The sequence below is a fragment of the Dendrobates tinctorius genome, unplaced genomic scaffold, assembly GCF_039654945.1.
Source record: "Dendrobates tinctorius isolate UK_male_01 unplaced genomic scaffold, ASM3965494v1 ptg000301l, whole genome shotgun sequence".
Taxonomy (NCBI): Eukaryota; Metazoa; Chordata; class Amphibia; order Anura; family Dendrobatidae; genus Dendrobates; species Dendrobates tinctorius.
The window spans coordinates 398,716-425,660 of record NW_027361968.1 but is presented as its reverse complement, the minus strand read 5'-3'; the positions used below and the strand labels follow the sequence as shown (position 1 = coordinate 425,660).

The 26,945-nt window shown below is 47.9% G+C and overlaps 1 protein-coding gene across 1 annotated transcript in view; it reads right to left on the bottom strand.

Annotated features, from left to right (window-relative positions):
- Positions 1 to 23,432, bottom strand: part of LOC141073438 (uncharacterized) — a 37,668-nt gene extending 14,236 nt beyond the window's left edge. The window contains exon 1 of the mRNA XM_073560650.1: positions 22,727 to 23,432. Coding sequence (XP_073416751.1) covers positions 22,727 to 23,045 — 319 coding nt within the window. The 5' untranslated portion in view covers positions 23,046 to 23,432. The remainder of the gene's footprint in view (positions 1 to 22,726) is intronic.
- Between the last annotated feature and the right edge of the window lie 3,513 nt (positions 23,433 to 26,945).

The window sequence follows — 26,945 nt, the reverse complement described above, 5'->3', positions numbered from 1 at the left end:
TAGATACACGGCTCAGCAGTCAGTATCACACAGGATAGGATTAGATACACAGCTCAGCAGTCAGTATCACACAGGATAGGATTGGATACACAGCTCAGCAGTCAGTATCACACAGGATAGGATTAGATACACGGCTCAGCAGTCAGTATCACACAGAAGAGGATTAGATACACGGCTCAGCAGTCAGTATCACACAGGAGATGATTAGATACACGGCTCAGCAGTCAGTATCACACAGGATGGGATTAGATACACGGCTCAGCAGACAGTATCACACAGGATGGGATTAGATACACGGCTCAGCAGTCAGTGTCACACAGGATGGGATTAGATACACGGCTCAGCAGTCAGTGTCACACAGGAGAGGATTAGATACACGGCTCAGCAGTCAGTATCACACAGGAGATGATTAGATACACGGCTCAGCAGTCAGTATCACACAGGAGATGATTAGATACACGGCTCAGCAGTCAGTATCACACAGGAAAGGATTAGATACATGGCTCAGCAGTCAGTATCACACAGGAGAGGATTAGATACACGGCTCAGCAGTCAGTATCACACAGGAGATGGTTAGATACACGGCTCAGCAGTCAGTATCACACAGGATGGGATTAGATACACGGCTCAGCAGACAGTATCACACAGGATGGGATTAGATACACGGCTCAGCAGTCAGTATCACACAGGATGGGATTAGATACACGGCTCAGCAGTCAGTGTCACACAGGAGAGGATTAGATACACGGCTCAGCAGTCAGTATCACACAGGAGATGATTAGATACACGGCTCAGCAGACAGTATCACACAGGATAGGATTAGATACATGGCTCAGCAGACAGTATCACACAGGAGATGATTAGATACACGGCTCAGCAGTCAGTATCACACAGGATGGGATTAGATACACGGCTCAGCAGTCAGTATCACACAGGATGGGATTAGATACACGGCTCAGCAGTCAGTATCACACAGGAAAGGATTAGATACACGGCTGAGCTGTCAGTATCACACAGGAGAGGATTAGATACACGGCTCAGCAGTCAGTATCAGACAGGATGGGATTAGATACACGGCTCAGCAGTCAGTATCACACAGGAAAGGATTAGATACATGGCTCTGCAGTCAGTATCACACAGGAGAGGATTAGATACACAGCTCAGCAGTCAGTATCAGACAGGATGGGATTAGATACACGGCTCAGCAGTCAGTATCACACAGGAGAGGATTAGATACACGGCTCAGCAGTCAGTATCACACAGGAGAGGATTAGATACACGGCTCAGCAGTCAGTATCACACAGGAGATGATTAGATACACGGCTCAGCAGTCAGTATCACACAGGAGATGATTAGATACACGGCTCAGCAGTCAGTATCACACAGGATGGGATTAGATACACGGCTCAGCAGACAGTATCACACAGGATGGGATTAGATACACGGCTCAGCAGTCAGTATCACACAGGATGGGATTAGATACACGGCTCAGCAGTCAGTGTCACACAGGAGAGGATTAGATACACGGCTCAGCAGTCAGTATCACACAGGAGATGATTAGATACAAGGCTCAGCAGACAGTATCACACAGGATAGGATTAGATACACGGCTCAGCAGTCAGTGTCACACAAGAGAGGATTAGATACACAGCTCAGCAGTCAGTATCACACAGGATGGGATTAGATACACGGCTCAGCAGTCAGTATCACACAGGAGAGGATTAGATACACGGCTCAGCAGTCAGTATCACACAGGATGGGATTAGATACACGGCTCAGCAGTCAGTATCACACAGGAAAGGATTAGATACACGGCTCAGCTGTCAGTATCACACAGGAGAGGATTAGATACACGGCTCAGCAGTCAGTATCAGACAGGATGGGATTAGATACACGGCTCAGCAGTCAGTATCACACAGGAAAGGATTAGATACACGGCTCAGCAGTCAGTATCACACAGGAGAGGATTAGATACACAGCTCAGCAGTCAGTATCAGACAGGATGGGATTAGATACACGGCTCAGCAGTCAGTATCACACAGGAAAGGATTAGATACACGGCTCAGCTGTCAGCATCACACAGGAGAGGATTAGATACACGGCTCAGCAGTCAGTATCACACAGGATAGGATTAGATACACAGCTCAGCAGTCAGTATCACACAGGATAGGATTAGATACACGGCTCAGCAGTCAGTATCACACAGGATAGGATTAGATACACAGCTCAGCAGTCAGTATCACACAGGATAGGATTAGATACACGACTCAGCAGTCAATATCACACAGAAGAGGAATAGATACACAGCTCAGCAGTCAGTATCACACAGGATAGGATTAGGTACACGGTTCAGTAGTCAGTATCACACAGGATAGGAATAGATACACGGCTCAGCAGTCAGTATCACACAGAATAGGATTAGATACACGGCTCAGCAGTCAGTATCACACAGGATAGGATTAGATACATGGCTCAGCAGTCAGTATCACACAGGAGAGGATTAGATGCACGGCTCAGCAGTCAGTATCACACAGCAGAGGATTAGATACACGGCTCAGCAGTCAGTATCATACAGGATAGGATTAGATACACGGCTCAGCAGTCAGTATCACACAGGATAGGATTAGATACACAGCTCAGCAGTCAGCATCACACAGGAGAGGATTAGATACACGGCTCAGTAGACAGTATCACACAGAAAAGGATTAGATACACAGCTCAGCAGTCGGCATCACACAGGAGAGGATTAGATACACGGCTCAGCAGTCAGTATCATACAGGATAGGATTAGATACACAGCTCAGCAGTCAGTATCACACAGGATAGGATTAGGTACACGGTTCAGTAGTCAGTATCACACAGGATAGGAATAGATACACGGCTCAGCAGTCAGTATCACACAGAATAGGATTAGATACACGGCTCAGCAGTCAGTATCACACAGGATAGGATTAGATACATGGCTCAGCAGTCAGTATCACACAGGAGAGGATTAGATGCACGGCTCAGCAGTCAGTATCACACAGCAGAGGATTAGATACACGGCTCAGCAGTCAGTATCATACAGGATAGGATTAGATACACGGCTCAGCAGTCAGTATCACACAGGATAGGATTAGATACACAGCTCAGCAGTCAGCATCACACAGGAGAGGATTAGATACACGGCTCAGTAGACAGTATCACACAGAAAAGGATTAGATACACAGCTCAGCAGTCGGCATCACACAGGAGAGGATTAGATACACGGCTCAGCAGTCAGTATCACAGAGGATAGGATTAGATACACGGCTCAGTAGACAGTATCACACAGGAGAGGATTAGATACACGGCTCAGCAGTCAGTATCACACAGGAGAGGATTAGATACACAGCTCAGTAGACAGTATCACACAGGAGAGGATTAGATACACGGCTCAGCATTCAGTATCACACAGCAGAGGATTAGATACACGGCTCAGCAGTCAGTATCATACAGGATAGGATTAGATACACGGCTCAGCAGTCAGTATCACACAGGATAGGATTAGATACACAGCTCAGCAGTCAGCATCACACAGGAGAGGATTAGATACACGGCTTAGTAGACAGTATCACACAGGAGAGGATTAGATACACAGCTCAGCAGTCGGCATCACACAGGAGAGGATTAGATACACGGCTCAGCAGTCAGTATCACAGAGGATAGGATTAGATACACGGCTCAGCAGTCGGTATCACACAGGATAGGATTAGATACACGGCTCAGCAGTTGGTATCACACAGGATAGGATTAGATACACGGCTCAGCAGTCAGTATCACACAGGATAGGATTAGATACACAGCTCAGCAGTCAGTATCACACAGGAGAGGATTAGATACACGGCTCAGTAGACAGTATCACACAGGAGAGGATTAGATACACGGCTCAGCAGTCAGTATCACACAGGAGAGGATTAGATACACGGCTCAGCAGTCAGTATCACATAGGAGAGGATTAGATACACGGCTCAGCAGTCAGTATCACACAGGATAGAATTAGATACACGGCTCAGCAGTCGGTATCACACAGGATAGGATTAAATACCCAGCTCAGCAGTCAGTATCACACAGGAGCGGATTAGATACACAGCTCAGCAGTCAGTATCACACAGGATAGGATTAGATACACGGCTCAGCAGTCAGTATCACACAGGATAGGATTAGATACACAGCTCAGCAGTCAGTATCACACAGGATAGGATTGGATACACAGCTCAGCAGTCAGTATCACACAGGAAAGGATTAGATACACAGCTCAGCAGTCGGCATCACACAGGAGAGGATTAGATACACGGCTCAGCAGTCAGTATCACAGAGGATAGGATTAGATACACGGCTCAGTAGACAGTATCACACAGGAGAGGATTAGATACACGGCTCAGCAGTCAGTATCACACAGGAGAGGATTAGATACACAGCTCAGTAGACAGTATCACACAGGAGAGGATTAGATACACGGCTCAGCATTCAGTATCACACAGCAGAGGATTAGATACACGGCTCAGCAGTCAGTATCATACAGGATAGGAATAGATACACGGCTCAGCAGTCAGTATCACACAGGATAGGATTAGATACACGGCTTAGTAGACAGCATCACACAGGAGAGGATTAGATACACGGCTTAGTAGACAGTATCACACAGGAGAGGATTAGATACACAGCTCAGCAGTCGGCATCACACAGGAGAGGATTAGATACACGGCTCAGCAGTCAGTATCACAGAGGATAGGATTAGATACACGGCTCAGCAGTCGGTATCACACAGGATAGGATTAGATACAAGGCTCAGCAGTTGGTATCACACAGGATAGGATTAGATACACGGCTCAGCAGTCAGTATCACACAGGATAGGATTAGATACAAGGCTCCGTAGTCAGTATCACACAGGATAGGATTAGATACGCGGCTCAGCAGTCAGTATCACACAGGAGAGGATTAGATACACGGCTCAGTAGACAGTATCACACAGGAGAGGATTAGATACACGGCTCAGCAGTCAGTATCACACAGGAGAGGATTAGATACACGGCTCAGCAGTCAGTATCACATAGGAGAGGATTAGATACACGGCTCAGCAGTCAGTATCACACAGGATAGAATTAGATACACGGCTCAGCAGTCGGTATCACACAGGATAGGATTAGATACCCAGCTCAGCAGTCAGTATCACACAGGAGTGGATTAGATACACAGCTCAGCAGTCAGTATCACACAGGATAGGATTAGATACACGGCTCAGCAGTCAGTATCACACAGGATAGGATTAGATACACAGCTCAGCAGTCAGTATCACACAGGATAGGATTGGATACATAGCTCAGCAGTCAGTATCACACAGGAGAGGATTAGATACACGGCTCAGCAGTCAGTATCACACAGGATAGGATTAGATACACAGCTCAGCAGTCAGTATCACACAGGATAGGATTAGATACACGGCTCAGCAGTCAGTATCACACAGGATAGGATTAGATACACAGCTCAGCAGTCAGTATCACACAGAAGAGGATTAGATACACGGCTCAGCAGTCAGTATCACACAGGAGATGATTAGATACACGGCTCAGCAGTCAGTATCACACAGGATGGGATTAGATACACGGCTCAGCAGTCAGTGTCACACAGGATGGGATTAGATACACGGCTCAGCAGTCAGTGTCACACAGGAGAGGATTAGATACACGGCTCAGCAGTCAGTATCACACAGGAGATGATTAGATACACGGCTCAGCAGTCAGTATCACACAGGAGATGATTAGATACACGGCTCAGCAGTCAGTGTCACACAGGAGAGGATTAGATAAACGGCTCAGCAGTCAGTATCACACAGGATATGATTAGATACACGGCTCAGCAGTCAGTGTCACACAGGAGAGGATTAGATACACGGCTCAGCAGTCAGTATCACACAGGAGATGGTTAGATACACGGCTCAGCAGTCAGTATCACACAGGATGGGATTAGATACACGGCTCAGCAGACAGTATCACACAGGATGGGATTAGATACACGGCTCAGCAGTCAGTATCACACAGGATGGGATTAGATACACGGCTCAGCAGTCAGTGTCACACAGGAGAGGATTAGATACACGGCTCAGCAGTCAGTATCACACAGGAGATGATTAGATACACGGCTCAGCAGACAGTATCACACAGGATAGGATTAGATACATGGCTCAGCAGACAGTATCACACAGGAGATGATTAGATACACGGCTCAGCAGTCAGTGTCACACAGGAGAGGATTAGATACACGGCTCAGCAGTCAGTATCACACAGGAGATGATTAGATACACGGCTCAGCAGTCAGTATCACACAGGATGGGATTAGATACACGGCTCAGCAGTCAGTATCACACAGGAGAGGATTAGATACATGTCTCAGCAGTCAGTATCACACAGGATGGGATTAGATACACGGCTCAGCAGTCAGTATCACACAGGAAAGGATTAGATACACGGCTCAGCTGTCAGTATCACACAGGAGAGGATTAGATACACGGCTCAGCAGTCAGTATCAGACAGGATGGGATTAGATACACGGCTCAGCAGTCAGTATCACACAGGAAAGGATTAGATACATGGCTCAGCAGTCAGTATCACACAGGAGAGGATTAGATACACAGCTCAGCAGTCAGTATCAGACAGGATGGGATTAGATACACGGCTCAGCAGTCAGTATCACACAGGAGAGGATTAGATACACGGCTCAGCAGTCAGTATCACACAGGAGAGGATTAGATACACGGCTCAGCAGTCAGTATCACACAGGAGATGATTAGATACACGGCTCAGCAGTCAGTATCACATAGGAGAGGATTAGATACACGGCTCAGCAGTCAGTATCACACAGGATAGAATTAGATACACGGCTCAGCAGTCGGTATCACACAGGATAGGATTAGATACCCAGCTCAGCAGTCAGTATCACACAGGAGCGGATTAGATACACGGCGCAGAAGTCAGTATCACACAGGAGAGGATTAGATACACGGCTCAGTAGACAGTATCACACAGGAGAGGATTAGGTACACGGCTCAGCAGTCAGTATCACACAGGAGAGGATTAGATACACGGCTCAGCAGTCAGTATCACATAGGAGAGGATTAGATACACGGCTCAGCAGTCAGTATCACACAGGATAGAATTAGATACACGGCTCAGCAGTCGGTATCACACAGGATAGGATTAGATACCCAGCTCAGCAGTCAGTATCACACAGGAGCGGATTAGATACACAGCTCAGCAGTCAGTGTCACACAGGATAGGATTAGATACACGGCTCAGCAGTCAGTATCACACAGGATAGGATTAGATACACAGCTCAGCAGTCAGTATCACACAGGATAGGATTGGATACACAGCTCAGCAGTCAGTATCACACAGGATAGGATTAGATACACAGCTCAGCAGTCAGTATCACACAGAAGAGGATTAGATACACGGCTCAGCAGTCAGTATAACACAGGAGATGATTAGATACACGGCTCAGCAGTCAGTATCACACAGGATGGGATTACATACATGGCTCAGCAGACAGTATCACACAGGATGGGATTAGATACACGGCTCAGCAGTCAGTGTCACACAGGATGGGATTAGATACACGGCTCAGCAGTCAGTGTCACACAGGAGAGGATTAGATACACGGCTCAGCAGTCAGTATCACACAGGAGATGATTAGATACACGGCTCAGCAGTCAGTATCACACAGGAGATGATTAGATACACGGCTCAGCAGTCAGTGTCACACAGGAGAGGATTAGATACACGGCTCAGCAGTCAGTATCACACAGGAGATGGTTAGATACACGGCTCAGCAGTCAGTATCACACAGGATGGGATTAGATACACGGCTCAGCAGACAGTATCACACAGGATGGGATTAGATACACGGCTCAGCAGTCAGTATCACACAGGATGGGATTAGATACACGGCTCAGCAGTCAGTGTCACACAGGAGAGGATTAGATACACGGCTCAGCAGTCAGTATCACACAGGAGATGATTAGATACACGGCTCAGCAGACAGTATCACACAGGATAGGATTAGATACATGGCTCAGCAGACAGTATCACACAGGAGATGATTAGATACACGGCTCAGCAGTCAGTGTCACACAGGAGAGGATTAGATACACGGCTCAGCAGTCAGTATCACACAGGAGATGATTAGATACACGGCTCAGCAGTCAGTATCACACAGGATGGGATTAGATACACGGCTCAGCAGTCAGTATCACACAGGAGAGGATTAGATACATGGCTCAGCAGTCAGTATCACACAGGATGGGATTAGATACATGGCTCAGCAGTCAGTATCACACAGGAAAGGATTAGATACACGGCTCAGCTGTCAGTATCACACAGGAGAGGATTAGATACACGGCTCAGCAGTCAGTATCAGACAGGATGGGATTAGATACACGGCTCAGCAGTCAGTATCACACAGGAAAGGATTAGATACATGGCTCAGCAGTCAGTATCACACAGGAGAGGATTAGATACACAGCTCAGCAGTCAGTATCAGACAGGATGGGATTAGATACACGGCTCAGCAGTCAGTATCACACAGGAGAGGATTAGATACACGCCTCAGCAGTCAGTATCACACAGGAGAGGATTAGATACACGGCTCAGCAGTCAGTATCACACAGGATAGGATTAGATACATGGCTCAGCAGTCAATATCACACAGAAGAGGAATAGATACACAGCTCAGCAGTCAGTATCACACAGGATAGGATTAGATACACGGTTCAGTAGTCAGTATCACACAGGAGAGGATTAGATACACGGCTCAGCAGTCAGTATCACACAGAATAGGATTAGATACACGGCTCAGCAGTCAGTATCACACAGGATAGGATTAGATACATGGCTCAGCAGTCAGTATCACACAGGAGAGGATTAGATGCACGGCTCAGCAGTCAGTATCACACAGGATAGGATTAGATACACGGCTCAGCAGTCAGTATCACACAGGAGAGGATTAGATACACGGCTCATCAGTCAGTATCACACAGGATAGGATTAGATACACAGCTCAGCAGTCAGTATCACACAGGAGAGGATTAGATACACGGCTCAGCAGACAGTATCACACAGGATGGGATTAGATACATGGCTCAGCAGTCAGTATCACACAGAAGAGGAATAGATACACGGCTCAGCAGTCAGTATCACACAGGATAGGATTAGATACACGGCTCAGCAGTCAGTATCACACAGGATAGGATTAGATACACGGCTCAGCAGTCAATATCACACAGGATAGGATTAGATACACGGCTCAGCAGTCAGTATCACACAGAATAGGAATAGATACACGGCTCAGCAGTCAGTATCACACAGAAGAGGAATAGATACATGGCTCAGCAGACAGTATCACACAGGATGGGATTAGATACACGGCTCAGCAGACAGTATCGCACAGGATGGGATTAGATACACGGCTCAGCAGACAGTATCACACAGGATAGGATTAGATACACGGCTCAGCAGTCAGTATCACACAGGATAGGATTAGATACACGGCTCAGCAGTCAGTATCACACAGGATAGGATTAGATACACGGCTCAGCAGACAGTATCACACAGGATAGGATTAGATACACGGCTCAGCAGTCAGTATCACACAGGATAGGATTAGATACACGGCTCAGCAGTCAGTATCACACAGTATAGGATTAGATACACGGCTCAGCAGACAGTATCACACAGGCTAGGATTAGATACACGGCTCAGCAGACAGTATCACACAGGAGAGGATTAGATACACGGCTCAGCAGACAGTATCACACAGGATAGGATTAGATACACGGCTCAGCAGTCAGTATCACACAGGATGGGATTAGATACACGGCTCAGCAGACAGTATCACACAGGATAGGATTAGATACACGGCTCAGCAGTCAGTATCACACAGGATAGGATTAGATACATGGCTCAGCAATCAGTATCACACAGGAAAGGATTAGATACACGGCTCAGCAGTCAGTATCACACAGGATAGGATTAGATACACGGCTCAGCAGACAGTATCACACAGGCTAGGATTAGATACACGGCTCAGCAGTCAGTATCACACAGGATAGGATTAGATACACGGCTCAGCAGTCAGTATCACACAGGATAGGATTAGATACACGGCTCAGCAGACAGTATCACACAGGCTAGGATTAGATACACGGCTCAGCAGACAGTATCACACAGGAGAGGATTAGATACACGGCTCAGCAGACAGTATCACACAGGATAGGATTAGATACATGGCTCAGCAGTCAGTATCACACAGGATGAGATTAGATACACGGCTCAGCAGACAGTATCACACAGGATAGGATTAGATACACGGCTCAGCAGTCAGTATCACACAGGATAGGATTAGATACACGGCTCAGCAGTCAGTATCACACAGGATAGGATTAGATACACGGCTCAGCAGTCAGTATCACACAGGATAGGATTAGATACACGGCTCAGCAGTCAGTATCACACAGGATAGGATTAGATACACGGCTCAGCAGACAGTATCACACAGGCTAGGATTAGATACACGGCTCAGCAGTCAGTATCACACAGGATAGGATTAGATACACGGCTCAGCAGTCAGTATCACACAGGATAGGATTAGATACACGGCTCAGCAGTCAGTATCACACAGGATAGGATTAGATACACGGCTCAGCAGTCAGTATCACACAGGATAGGATTAGATACACGGCTCAGCAGTCAGTATCACACAGGATAGGATTAGATACACGGCTCAGCAGACAGTATCACACAGGCTAGGATTAGATAAACGGATCAGCAGTCAGTATCACACAGGAGAGGATTAGATACACGGCTCAACAGTCAGTTACACACAGGATAGGATTAGATACACGGCTCAGCAGTCAGTATCACACAGGAGATGATTAGATACACGGCTCAGCAGACAGTATCACACAGGAGATGATTAGATACACGGCTCAGCAGTCAGTGTCACACAGGATAGGATTAGATACACGGCTCAGCAGACAGTATCACACAGGCTAGGATTAGATACACGGCTCAGCAGTCAGTATCACACAGGAGATGATTAGATACACGGCTCAGCAGTCAGTGTCACACAGGAGAGGATTAGATACACGGCTCAGCAGTCAGTATCACACAGGAGATGATTAGATACACGGCTCAGCAGTCAGTATCACACAGGATGGGATTAGATACACGGCTCAGCAGACAGTATCACACAGGATGGGATTAGATACACGGCTCAGCAGTCAGTGTCACACAGGATGGGATTACATACACGGCTCAGCAGTCAGTGTCACACAGGAGAGGATTAGATACACGGCTCAGCAGTCAGTATCACACAGGAGATGATTAGATACACGGCTCAGCAGTCAGTATCACACAGGAGATGATTAGATACACGGCTCAGCAGTCAGTGTCACACAGGAGAGGATTAGATACACGGCTCAGCAGTCAGTATCACACAGGAGATGATTAGATACACGGCTCAGCAGTCAGTATCACACAGGATGGGATTAGATACACGGCTCAGCAGACAGTATCACACAGGATGGGATTAGATACACGGCTCAGCAGTCAGTATCACACAGGATGGGATTAGATACACGGCTCAGCAGTCAGTGTCACACAGGAGAGGATTAGATACACGGCTCAGCAGTCAGTATCACACAGGAGATGATTAGATACACGGCTCAGCAGACAGTATCACACAGGATAGGATTAGATACACGGCTCAGCAGACAGTATCACACAGGAGATGATTAGATACACGGCTCAGCAGTCAGTGTCACACAGGAGAGGATTAGATACACGGCTCAGCAGTCAGTATCACACAGGAGATGATTAGATACACGGCTCAGCAGTCAGTATCACACAGGATGGGATTAGATACACGGCTCAGCAGTCAGTATCACACAGGAGAGGATTAGATACACGGCTCAGCAGTCAGTATCACACAAGATGGGATTAGATACACGGCTCAGCAGTCAGTATCACACAGGAAAGGATTAGATACACGGCTCAGCTGTCAGCATCACACAGGAGAGGATTAGATACACGGCTCAGTGGTCAGTATCAGACAGGATGGGATTAGATACACGGCTCAGCAGTCAGTATCACACAGGAAAGGATTAGATACACGGCTCAGCAGTCAGTATCACACAGGAGAGGATTAGATACACAGCTCAGCAGTCAGTATCAGACAGGATGGGATTAGATACACGGCTCAGCAGTCAGTATCACACAGGAGAGGATTAGATACACGGCTCAGCAGTCAGTATCACACAGGAGAGGATTAGATACACGGCTCAGCAGTCAGTATCACACAGGAGATGATTAGATACACGGCTCAGCAGTCAGTATCACACAGGAGATGATTAGATACACGGCTCAGCAGTCAGTATCACACAGGATGGGATTAGATACACGGCTCAGCAGACAGTATCACACAGGATGGGATTAGATACACGGCTCAGCAGTCAGTATCATACAGGATGGGATTAGATACACGGCTCAGCAGTCAGTGTCACACAGGAGAGGATTCGATACACGGCTCAGCAGTCAGTATCACACAGGAGATGATTAGATACACGGCTCAGCAGACAGTATCACACAGGATAGGATTAGATACACGGCTCAGCAGACAGTATCACACAGGAGATGATTAGATACACGGCTCAGCAGTCAGTGTCACACAGGAGAGGATTAGATACACGGCTCAGCAGTCAGTATCACACAGGAGATGATTAGATACACGGCTCAGCAGTCAGTATCACACAGGATGGGATAGATACACGGCTCAGCAGTCAGTATCACACAGGAGAGGATTAGATACACGGCTCAGCAGTCAGTATCACACAGGATGGGATTAGATACACGGCTCAGCAGTCAGTATCACACAGGAAAGGATTAGATACACGGCTCAGCTGTCAGTATCACACAGGAGAGGATTAAATACACGGCTCAGCAGTCAGTATCAGACAGGATGGGATTAGATACACGGCTCAGCAGTCAGTATCACACAGGAAAGGATTAGATACACGGCTCAGCAGTCAGTATCACACAGGAGAGGATTAGATACACAGCTCAGCAGTCAGTATCAGACAGGATGGGATTAGATACACGGCTCAGCAGTCAGTATCACACAGGAAAGGATTAGATACACGGCTCAGCAGTCAGTATCAGACAGGATGGGATTAGATACACGGCTCAGCAGTCAGTATCACACAGGAGAGGATTAGATACACAGCTCAGCAGTCAGTATCAGACAGGATGGGATTAGATACACGGCTCAGCAGTCAGTATCACACAGGAGAGGATTAGATACACGGCTCAGCAGTCAGTATCACACAGGAGAGGATTAGATACACGGCTCAGCAGTCAGTATCAGACAGGATGGGATTAGATACACGGCTCAGCAGTCAGTATCACACAGGAGAGGATTAGATACACGGCTCAGCAGTCAGTATCACACAGGAGAGGATTAGATACATGGCTCAGCAGTCAGTATCAGACAGGATGGGATTAGATAGACGGCTCAGCAGTCAGTATCACACAGGAGAGGATTAGATACACGGCTCAGCTGTCAGTATCACACAGGAGAGGATTAGATACACGGCTCAGCAGTCAGTATCAGACAGGATGGGATTAGATACACGGCTCAGCAGTCAGTATCACACAGGAGAGGATTAGATACACGGCTCAGCAGTCAGTATCACACAGGAGAGGATTAGATACACGGCTCAGCAGTCAATATCACACAGGAGAGGATTAGATACATGGCTCAGCAGTCAGTATCAGACAGGATGGGATTAGATACACGGCTCAGCAGTCAGTATCAGACAGGATGGGATTAGATACACGGCTCAGCAGTCAGTATCACACAGGAAAGGATTAGATACACAGCTCAGCAGTCAGTATCACACAGGAGAGGATTAGATACACAGCTCAGCAGTCAGTATCACACAGGAGAGGATTAGATACACGGCTCAGCAGTCAGTATCATACAGGATGGGATTAGATACACGGCTCAGCAGTCAGTATCACACAGGAAAGGATTAGATACACAGCTCAGCAGTCAGTATCACACAGAAGAGGATTAGATACACGGCTCAGCAGTCAGTATAACACAGGAGATGATTAGATACACGGCTCAGCAGTCAGTATCACACAGGATGGGATTACATACATGGCTCAGCAGACAGTATCACACAGGATGGGATTAGATACACGGCTCAGCAGTCAGTGTCACACAGGATGGGATTAGATACACGGCTCAGCAGTCAGTGTCACACAGGAGAGGATTAGATACACGGCTCAGCAGTCAGTATCACACAGGAGATGATTAGATACACGGCTCAGCAGTCAGTATCACACAGGAGATGATTAGATACACGGCTCAGCAGTCAGTGTCACACAGGAGAGGATTAGATACACGGCTCAGCAGTCAGTATCACACAGGAGATGGTTAGATACACGGCTCAGCAGTCAGTATCACACAGGATGGGATTAGATACACGGCTCAGCAGACAGTATCACACAGGATGGGATTAGATACACGGCTCAGCAGTCAGTATCACACAGGATGGGATTAGATACACGGCTCAGCAGTCAGTGTCACACAGGAGAGGATTAGATACACGGCTCAGCAGTCAGTATCACACAGGAGATGATTAGATACACGGCTCAGCAGACAGTATCACACAGGATAGGATTAGATACATGGCTCAGCAGACAGTATCACACAGGAGATGATTAGATACACGGCTCAGCAGTCAGTGTCACACAGGAGAGGATTAGATACACGGCTCAGCAGTCAGTATCACACAGGAGATGATTAGATACACGGCTCAGCAGTCAGTATCACACAGGATGGGATTAGATACACGGCTCAGCAGTCAGTATCACACAGGAGAGGATTAGATACATGGCTCAGCAGTCAGTATCACACAGGATGGGATTAGATACATGGCTCAGCAGTCAGTATCACACAGGAAAGGATTAGATACACGGCTCAGCTGTCAGTATCACACAGGAGAGGATTAGATACACGGCTCAGCAGTCAGTATCAGACAGGATGGGATTAGATACACGGCTCAGCAGTCAGTATCACACAGGAAAGGATTAGATACATGGCTCAGCAGTCAGTATCACACAGGAGAGGATTAGATACACAGCTCAGCAGTCAGTATCAGACAGGATGGGATTAGATACACGGCTCAGCAGTCAGTATCACACAGGAGAGGATTAGATACACGGCTCAGCAGTCAGTATCACACAGGAGAGGATTAGATACACGGCTCAGCAGTCAGTATCACACAGGAGATGATTAGATACACGGCTCAGCAGTCAGTATCACACAGGAGATGATTAGATACACGGCTCAGCAGTCAATATCACACAGAAGAGGAATAGATACACAGCTCAGCAGTCAGTATCACACAGGATAGGATTAGATACACGGTTCAGTAGTCAGTATCACACAGGAGAGGATTAGATACACGGCTCAGCAGTCAGTATCACACAGAATAGGATTAGATACACGGCTCAGCAGTCAGTATCACACAGGATAGGATTAGATACATGGCTCAGCAGTCAGTATCACACAGGAGAGGATTAGATGCACGGCTCAGCAGTCAGTATCACACAGGATAGGATTAGATACACGGCTCAGCAGTCAGTATCACACAGGAGAGGATTAGATACACGGCTCATCAGTCAGTATCACACAGGATAGGATTAGATACACAGCTCAGCAGTCAGTATCACACAGGAGAGGATTAGATACACGGCTCAGCAGACAGTATCACACAGGATGGGATTAGATACATGGCTCAGCAGTCAGTATCACACAGAAGAGGAATAGATACACGGCTCAGCAGTCAGTATCACACAGGATATGATTAGATACACGGCTCAGCAGTCAGTATCACACAGGATAGGATTAGATACACGGCTCAGCAGTCAATATCACACAGGATAGGATTAGATACACGGCTCAGCAGTCAGTATCACACAGAATAGGAATAGATACACGGCTCAGCAGTCAGTATCACACAGAAGAGGAATAGATACACGGCTCAGCAGACAGTATCACACAGGATGGGATTAGATACACGGCTCAGCAGACAGTATCGCACAGGATGGGATTAGATACACGGCTCAGCAGACAGTATCACACAGGATAGGATTAGATACACGGCTCAGCAGTCAGTATCACACAGGATAGGATTAGATACACGGCTCAGCAGTCAGTATCACACAGGATAGGATTAGATACACGGCTCAGCAGACAGTATCACACAGGATAGGATTAGATACACGGCTCAGCAGTCAGTATCACACAGGATAGGATTAGATACACGGCTCAGCAGTCAGTATCACACAGTATAGGATTAGATACACGGCTCAGCAGACAGTATCACACAGGCTAGGATTAGATACACGGCTCAGCAGACAGTATCACACAGGAGAGGATTAGATACACGGCTCAGCAGACAGTATCACACAGGATAGGATTAGATACACGGCTCAGCAGTCAGTATCACACAGGATGGGATTAGATACACGGCTCAGCAGACAGTATCACACAGGATAGGATTAGATACACGGCTCAGCAGTCAGTATCACACAGGATAGGATTAGATACACGGCTCAGCAATCAGTATCACACAGGAAAGGATTAGATACACGGCTCAGCAGTCAGTATCACACAGGATAGGATTAGATACACGGCTCAGCAGACAGTATCACACAGGCTAGGATTAGATACACGGCTCAGCAGTCAGTATCACACAGGATAGGATTAGATACACGGCTCAGCAGTCAGTATCACACAGGATAGGATTAGATACACGGCTCAGCAGACAGTATCACACAGGCTAGGATTAGATACACGGCTCAGCAGACAGTATCACACAGGAGAGGATTAGATACACGGCTCAGCAGACAGTATCACACAGGATAGGATTAGATACATGGCTCAGCAGTCAGTATCACACAGGATGAGATTAGATACACGGCTCAGCAGACAGTATCACACAGGATAGGATTAGATACACGGCTCAGCAGTCAGTATCACACAGGATAGGATTAGATACACGGCTCAGCAGTCAGTATCACACAGGATAGGATTAGATACACGGCTCAGCAGTCAGTATCACACAGGATAGGATTAGATACACGGCTCAGCAGTCAGTATCACACAGGATAGGATTAGATACACGGCTCAGCAGACAGTATCACACAGGCTAGGATTAGATACACGGCTCAGCAGTCAGTATCACACAGGATAGGATTAGATACACGGCTCAGCAGTCAGTATCACACAGGATAGGATTAGATACACGGCTCAGCAGTCAGTATCACACAGGATAGGATTAGATACACGGCTCAGCAGTCAGTATCACACAGGATAGGATTAGATACACGGCTCAGCAGTCAGTATCACACAGGATAGGATTAGATACACGGCTCAGCAGACAGTATCACACAGGCTAGGATTAGATAAACGGATCAGCAGTCAGTATCACACAGGAGAGGATTAGATACATGGCTCAACAGTCAGTTACACACAGGATAGGATTAGATACACGGCTCAGCAGTCAGTATCACACAGGAGATGATTAGATACACGGCTCAGCAGACAGTATCACACAGGAGATGATTAGATACACGGCTCAGCAGTCAGTGTCACACAGGATAGGATTAGATACACGGCTCAGCAGACAGTATCACACAGGCTAGGATTAGATACACGGCTCAGCAGTCAGTATCACACAGGAGATGATTAGATACACGGCTCAGCAGTCAGTGTCACACAGGAGAGGATTAGATACACGGCTCAGCAGTCAGTATCACACAGGAGATGATTAGATACACGGCTCAGCAGTCAGTATCACACAGGATGGGATTAGATACACGGCTCAGCAGACAGTATCACACAGGATGGGATTAGATACACGGCTCAGCAGTCAGTGTCACACAGGATGGGATTACATACACGGCTCAGCAGTCAGTGTCACACAGGAGAGGATTAGATACACGGCTCAGCAGTCAGTATCACACAGGAGATGATTAGATACACGGCTCAGCAGTCAGTATCACACAGGAGATGATTAGATACACGGCTCAGCAGTCAGTGTCACACAGGAGAGGATTAGATACACGGCTCAGCAGTCAGTATCACACAGGAGATGATTAGATACACGGCTCAGCAGTCAGTATCACACAGGATGGGATTAGATACACGGCTCAGCAGACAGTATCACACAGGATGGGATTAGATACACGGCTCAGCAGTCAGTATCACACAGGATGGGATTAGATACACGGCTCAGCAGTCAGTGTCACACAGGAGAGGATTAGATACACGGCTCAGCAGTCAGTATCACACAGGAGATGATTAGATACACGGCTCAGCAGACAGTATCACACAGGATAGGATTAGATACACGGCTCAGCAGACAGTATCACACAGGAGATGATTAGATACACGGCTCAGCAGTCAGTGTCACACAGGAGAGGATTAGATACACGGCTCAGCAGTCAGTATCACACAGGAGATGATTAGATACACGGCTCAGCAGTCAGTATCACACAGGATGGGATTAGATACACGGCTCAGCAGTCAGTATCACACAGGAGAGGATTAGATACACGGCTCAGCAGTCAGTATCACACAGGATGGGATTAGATACACGGCTCAGCAGTCAGTATCACACAGGAAAGGATTAGATACACGGCTCAGCTGTCAGTATCACACAGGAGAGGATTAGATACACGGCTCAGCGGTCAGTATCAGACAGGATGGGATTAGATACACGGCTCAGCAGTCAGTATCACACAGGAAAGGATTAGATACACGGCTCAGCAGTCAGTATCACACAGGAGAGGATTAGATACACAGCTCAGCAGTCAGTATCAGACAGGATGGGATTAGATACACGGCTCAGCAGTCAGTATCACACAGGAGAGGATTAGATACACGGCTCAGCAGTCAGTATCACACAGGAGAGGATTAGATACACGGCTCAGCAGTCAGTATCACACAGGAGATGATTAGATACACGGCTCAGCAGTCAGTATCACACAGGAGATGATTAGATACACGGCTCAGCAGTCAGTATCACACAGGATGGGATTAGATACACGGCTCAGCAGACAGTATCACACAGGATGGGATTAGATACACGGTTCAGCAGTCAGTATCATACAGGATGGGATTAGATACACGGCTCAGCAGTCAGTGTCACACAGGAGAGGATTCGATACACGGCTCAGCAGTCAGTATCACACAGGAGATGATTAGATACACGGCTCAGCAGACAGTATCACACAGGATAGGATTAGATACACGGCTCAGCAGACAGTATCACACAGGAGATGATTAGATACACGGCTCAGCAGTCAGTGTCACACAGGAGAGGATTAGATACACGGCTCAGCAGTCAGTATCACACAGGAGATGATTAGATACACGGCTCAGCAGTCAGTATCACACAGGATGGGATAGATACACGGCTCAGCAGTCAGTATCACACAGGAGATGATTAGATACACGGCTCAGCAGTCAGTATCACACAGGATGGGATTAGATACACGGCTCAGCAGTCAGTATCACACAGGAAAGGATTAGATACACGGCTCAGCTGTCAGTATCACATAGGAGAGGATTAAATACACGGCTCAGCAGTCAGTATCAGACAGGATGGGATTAGATACACAGCTCAGCAGTCAGTATCACACAGGAAAGGATTAGATACACGGCTCAGCAGTCAGTATCACACAGGAGAGGATTAGATACACAGCTCAGCAGTCAGTATCAGACAGGATGGGATTAGATACACGGCTCAGCAGTCAGTATCACACAGGAAAGGATTAGATACACGGCTCAGCAGTCAGTATCAGACAGGATGGGATTAGATACACGGCTCAGCAGTCAGTATCACACAGGAGAGGATTAGATACACAGCTCAGCAGTCAGTATCAGACAGGATGGGATTAGATACACGGCTCAGCAGTCAGTATCACACAGGAGAGGATTAGATACACGGCTCAGCAGTCAGTATCACACAGGAGAGGATTAGATACACGGCTCAGCAGTCAGTATCAGACAGGATGGGATTAGATACACGGCTCAGCAGTCAGTATCACACAGGAGAGGATTAGATACACGGCTCAGCAGTCAGTATCACACAGGAGAGGATTAGATACATGGCTCAGCAGTCAGTATCAGACAGGATGGGATTAGATAGACGGCTCAGCAGTCAGTATCACACAGGAGAGGATTAGATACACGGCTCAGCTGTCAGTATCACACAGGAGAGGATTAGATACACGGCTCAGCAGTCAGTATCAGACAGGATGGGATTAGATACACGGCTCAGCAGTCAGTATCACACAGGAGAGGATTAGATACACGGCTCAGCAGTCAGTATCACACAGGAGAGGATTAGATACACGGCTCAGCAGTCAATATCACACAGGAGAGGATTAGATACATGGCTCAGCAGTCAGTATCAGACAGGATGGGATTAGATACACGGCTCAGCAGTCAGTATCAGACAGGATGGGATTAGATACACGGCTCAGCAGTCAGTATCACACAGGAAAGGATTAGATACACAGCTCAGCAGTCAGTATCACACAGGAGAGGATTAGATACACAGCTCAGCAGTCAGTATCACACAGGAGAGGATTAGATACACGGCTCAGCAGTCAGTATCACACAGGATGGGATTAGATACACGGCTCAGCAGTCAGTATCACACAGGAAAGGATTAGATACACGGCTCAGCTGTCAGTATCACATAGGAGAGGATTAAATACACGGCTCAGCAGTCAGTATCAGACAGGATGGGATTAGATACACAGCTCAGCAGTCAGTATCACACAGGAAAGGATTAGATACACGGCTCAGCAGTCAGTATCACACAGGAGAGGATTAGATACACAGCTCAGCAGTCAGTATCAGACAGGATGGGATTAGATACACGGCTCAGCAGTCAGTATCACACAGGAAAGGATTAGATACACGGCTCAGCAGTCAGTATCAGACAGGATGGGATTAGATACACGGCTCAGCAGTCAGTATCACACAGGAGAGGATTAGATACACAGCTCAGCAGTCAGTATCAGACAGGATGGGATTAGATACACGGCTCAGCAGTCAGTATCACACAGGAGAGGATTAGATACACGGCTCAGCAGTCAGTATCACACAGGAGAGGATTAGATACACGGCTCAGCAGTCAGTATCAGACAGGATGGGATTAGATACACGGCTCAGCAGTCAGTATCACACAGGAGAGGATTAGATACACGGCTCAGCAGTCAGTATCACACAGGAGAGGATTAGATACATGGCTCAGCAGTCAGTATCAGACAGGATGGGATTAGATAGACGGCTCAGCAGTCAGTATCACACAGGAGAGGATTAGATACACGGCTCAGCTGTCAGTATCACACAGGAGAGGATTAGATACACGGCTCAGCAGTCAGTATCAGACAGGATGGGATTAGATACACGGCTCAGCAGTCAGTATCACACAGGAGAGGATTAGATACACGGCTCAGCAGTCAGTATCACACAGGAGAGGATTAGATACACGGCTCAGCAGTCAATATCACACAGGAGAGGATTAGATACATGGCTCAGCAGTCAGTATCAGACAGGATGGGATTAGATACACGGCTCAGCAGTCAGTATCAGACAGGATGGGATTAGATACACGGCTCAGCAGTCAGTATCACACAGGAAAGGATTAGATACACAGCTCAGCAGTCAGTATCACACAGGAGAGGATTAGATACACAGCTCAGCAGTCAGTATCACACAGGAGAGGATTAGATACACGGCTCAGCAGTCAGTATCATACAGGATGGGATTAGATACACGGCTCAGCAGTCAGTATCACACAGGAAAGGATTAGATACACAGCTCAGCAGTCAGTATCACACAGGAGAGGATTAGATACACAGCTCAGCAGTCAGTATCACACAGGAGAGGATTAGATACATGGCTCAGCAGTCAGTATCAGACAGGATGGGATTAGATACACGGCTCAGCAGTCAGTATCACACAGGAAAGGATTAGATACACGGCTCAGCAGACAGTATCACACAGGAGAGGATTAGATACACGGCTCAGCAGTCAGTATCACACAGGATAGGATTAGATACACGGCTCAGCAGTCAGTATCACACAGGATAGGATTAGACACACGGCTCAGCAGACAGTATCACACAGGATAGGATTAGATACAGGGCTCAGCAGTCAGTATCACACAGGATAGGATTAGATACGCGGCTCAGCAGTCAGTATCACACAGGAGAGGATTAGATACACGGCTCAGTAGACAGTATCACACAGGAGAGGATTAGATACACGGCTCAGCAGTCAGTATCACACAGGAGAGGATTAGATACATGGCTCAGCAGTCAGTATCACACAGGATGGGATTAGATACACGGCTCAGCAGTCAGTATCACACAGGAAAGGATTAGATACACGGCTCAGCTGTCAGTATCACACAGGAGAGGATTAGATACACGGCTCAGCAGTCAGTATCATACAGGATGGGATTAGATACACGGCTCAGCAGTCAGTATCACACAGGAAAGGATTAGATACACGGCTCAGCACACATTGGGACACTATGTCTCAGTCTCCGGCTCTCACCCAGTTGAGCGTAGATTTCTCCGATCTCGTTCTGGTCCATTTTCACGCAGCCTCGGTTGTCCACCATGGTGATGGTCTCCGTCAGTTGATATTGGTGTCTGATCATGGTTTTGGGGTCGTTGTGTGAGTCGGCCACCTCAGCCCAGGGCTTGTAGGGTCCACCGTCCAGCACGTACTTACAGGAGTTGATGAAGGACGATTTCCCATGACCTAAGTAACCGAATATCTGCAGGAGAACCCGCGAGTAGCCCTGATTGCCCTGGGGCCCATTATCCAGGCTGAAGTTCCTGATATAATCCCTCATAGTCTGGGATTCCATGGTCGGGGCTGGAGAATCGGAATTTGCTGTAAAGAAGCAGGAAACAAAATAACAAGAGTGAAAGTGAAAGAATTATTGCTCCATTGTGACAAGTAAACACCATCAGCAGCTGCAGAGGAGACTGCCAATCCCAACAGGGAAAAGAATACAATGTAACTTGTACTGATCCCTTTACGGGTGAGTTTCCACGGTGCGGAGAACATCAGGATCCGCTGCGGACCGAACGCTGCGTCCAGATGTTACAGCAGAGTGAAGGGGATATTATGAAATCCCTTCTCCGCTATGCGTCCTAATACGCGGGTGACCCAGGAATCCCAACATACAGCGCTTCTCTATACACTGCAGCGTGTCTATATATGATGCTGAGACGCTCGGTCCCCGCAAGATAAGTATCACAGTCTATGGATAGGATGCGGCCATTCCAGATGTGTTCAATGAACATTTGTGGAATCACCGCAAGTAGAAAGCGGGGCGGCGCTTTGGGCAGAGCGGGGCTAACACTGCGTCCAAATTGGCGGCAATCCAGAATCCAGACTGTGGAAACACAAAGACCAGCGGTCTAGATAGCAACAAATCATCACAATGTGGGATTCCACATCTAATACGGGCTGTAGCGCCCTCACCCAATGATTTGCTTCCGATGTGTTATCATCTGAGCCCACTATATATATATATATATATATATCTATCAAGAAAAAAGGGCAGCACTACCAAAATAATACAGGTGTAAAACCTATTCAGCAGTGTCCAAACAGCCAAAATGACAAAAGAAAAAAAATAAGCAGCACTCAAATTAAATGTGAAAAAAAGTGGATACTTTACTGATCCTCAGCGCTCATATATGCAAGGGAAATACATGACACATAGCACACGTTAGAGTCAAAAGGCCACCATGATTCTCATATAAGCGCTCAATCAAAAGTAAAAACGTAAGGAACAATCTCTCCCCGATGAGACCGGGTGGTACTCTCATTTTCTTCAAAAGTCCTGGTAATCTGAGGGAAGGGGGAGGGAAACCCAAGTCCACTAACCACACCAGTTCCCACCACTAAGATATCCAGGTGCCTTTGGCGACCGTATCATCGGATGCAAATCATTGGGTGAGGGTGCTACAGCCCTTATTAGATATGGAACCCACTTTTTTGCATGTTGAATCCCACATTGTGATCATTTGTTTTTGTTTCTGGTGCTCTATAGATCATTGGTCTTTTTAAAGGAATCATTAAAAGTTACATTTTAATTTTTTACTCCAGTGTCCCACTGCACATCAGCAGAGAGAGGGACAAAACATGTAAACTTTCGGGTCTCACCAAGCATCTAAGCCGTATCATTTCATTTTTTACTGGACACATAATAAAATGTTAGAAAGTGATGGAAAACCCCTTGAAGGCTGTGTTCACGATCCTGCTAAACCCTCCCGCTGTCCTGTTCCATTATTGGAGTAGAGATCTTGAGAGCAGCTGGGGACGGATCCATCGTGCTACAGAAGAACACAGTTTGTAGGAGTAAAAGTCTACATTATAAACACACGGTGCCTCAAACAAGTGCAGAGAAGACTCAAGTCCATAACACTTAGAATAACTACTGAATAAAAACTTAACAAATCTGTGGGAAACCTCAGAGAGAAATGCAATCAGCAAAACACTCTGTGAAGCGCAGTTTGCACTTGAGAATGCTGGAAACAAATAGGTCTGTGTCGAGTCCATGCATAGATAAGCAAGTCCAAACAAGGTGTTAGATTATCCAGGGAGGCCTGGGAAGGAAGTGTCAGATTAAGCAGAGAAGTTCCGAGCTTTGCAGCTAACTAAATGAAGTCAGAACCAGAGCAGCAGCCAGCTTACGTGTTGCAGGTGAAGGTCAGCACCACCGAGGAAGCAGCAGGGGCAGTCAGAAGCAAGAGGAACACCGGCACAGATGAATACAGCAGAACTCAGACCGCGAGGAGCAGAGTATTCACACAGGTTTGCAGGAGCAGCTAGAAAGTCAGGAACCCACCAGGAGCAGAACACAGGCAGAATACTCTAGCACAGACTAGAGTATGGGGTGGAGTTATAAGGCAGGAAGACAAGGGGCACATGAAACAAAAGACGCCATGTTGAAAAAGGGCAGGCATGCCCAAAAGGTAGCCAAAAATATTCAGAGTCCTGACATTGGCTCTGTGCCCGCGATCAGGATACAGCATCGCATTATCGCTGCGTTCTGCTCACGCAGGTAAATCACACATCTGTTCAGTGAACCATGGGGATTTACTGCATCTAATGAGTGACTATGGCTGAGACTAGCATCCCTGCTGCAGATAATTGACATGCCGCGGCTCGTAAACCCGCACCACAGGGAAGTTTACAGAGCGTCATATAGAAGCACAGTGGGCCGGAGATTTCTATAAATCCATCCTGTCTGTATGTAACGTAAAACGCAGTGTTTCCTCTCTCACCTCAGGCCGTGTGCTCAGCACTCCTCTCTGCGCTCAGGCGGCATGCTCAGCGCTCCTCTCTGCCCTCAGGCCATCTTCTCTGCACTCCTCTCTGCCCTCAGGCCATCTCCTCTGCACTCCTCTCTGCCCTCAGGCCATGTGCTCAGCACTCCTCTCTGCCCTCAGGCCATCTCCTCAGTCCTCCTCTCTGCCCTCAGGCCATGTGCTCAGCGCTCCTCTCTGCCCTCAGGCCGTATGCTCGGCACTCCTATATGCTCTCAGGCCATATCCTCACTGCTCCTCTCTGCCCTCAGGCCGTATGCTCGGCACTCCTATATGCTCTCAGGCCATATCCTCACTGCTCCTCTCTGCCCTCAGGCCATCTCCACAGTGCTCCTCTCTGCCCTCAGGCCATCTTCTCTGCACTCCTCTCTGCCCTCAGGCCATGTGCTCAGTGCTCCTCTCTGCTCTCAGGCCATCTCCACAGTGCTCCTCTCTGCCCTCAGGCCATCTTCTCTGCACTCCTCTCTGCCCTCAGGCCATGTGCTCAGTGCTCCTCTCTGCTCTCAGGCCATCTCCTCAGTGCTCCTCTCTGCCCTCAGGCCATCTTCTCTGCACTCCTCTCTGCCCTCAGGCCATGTGCTCAGTGATCCTCTCTGCTCTCAGGCCATCTCCTCAGTGCTCCTCTCTGCCCTCAGGCGGCATGCTCAGTGCTCCTCTCTGCTCTCAGGCCATCTCCTATGCAGTCCTCTCTGTCCTCAGGCCATGTGCTCAGTGCTCCTCTCTGCCCTCAGGCCATCTGCTCGGTGCTCCTCTCTGCCCTCAGGCGGCATGCTCAGTGCTCCTCTCTGCTCTCAGGCCATCTCCTCAGTGCTCCTCTCTGCTCTCAGGCCATCTCCTCAGTGCTCCTCTCTGCCCTCAGGCCATCTCCTCAGTGCTCCTCTCTGCCCTCAGGCGGCATGCTAAGTGCTCCTCTCTGCTCTCAGGCCATCTCCTATGCAGTCCTCTCTGCCCTCAGGCCATGTGCTCAGTGCTCCTCTCTGCCCTCAGGCCATCTCCTATGCAGTCCTCTCTGCCCTCAGGCCATGTGCTCAGTGCTCCTCTCTGCCCTCAGGCCATCTCCTCAGTGCTCCTCTCTGCCCTCAGGCGGCATGCTCAGTGCTCCTCTCTGCTCTCAGGCCATCTCCTATGCAGTCCTCTCTGCCCTCAGGCCATGTGCTCAGTGCTCCTCTCTGCTCTCAGGCCATCTCCTCTGCACTCCTCTCTGCCATTAGGCCGTGTGCTCAGCACTGCCCTCTATTCTCAGGCCATGTGCTTGGCACTCCTATATGCTCTCAGGCCATGTCCTCAATGCTCCTCTCTGTCCTCAGGCCATGTCCTCAGTGCTCCTCTCTGCCCTCAGGCCATCTCCTCAGCGCTCCTCTCTGCCCTCAGGTCATCTGCTTGGAGCTCCTCTCTGCCCTCAGGCCATGTCCTCAGTGCTCCTC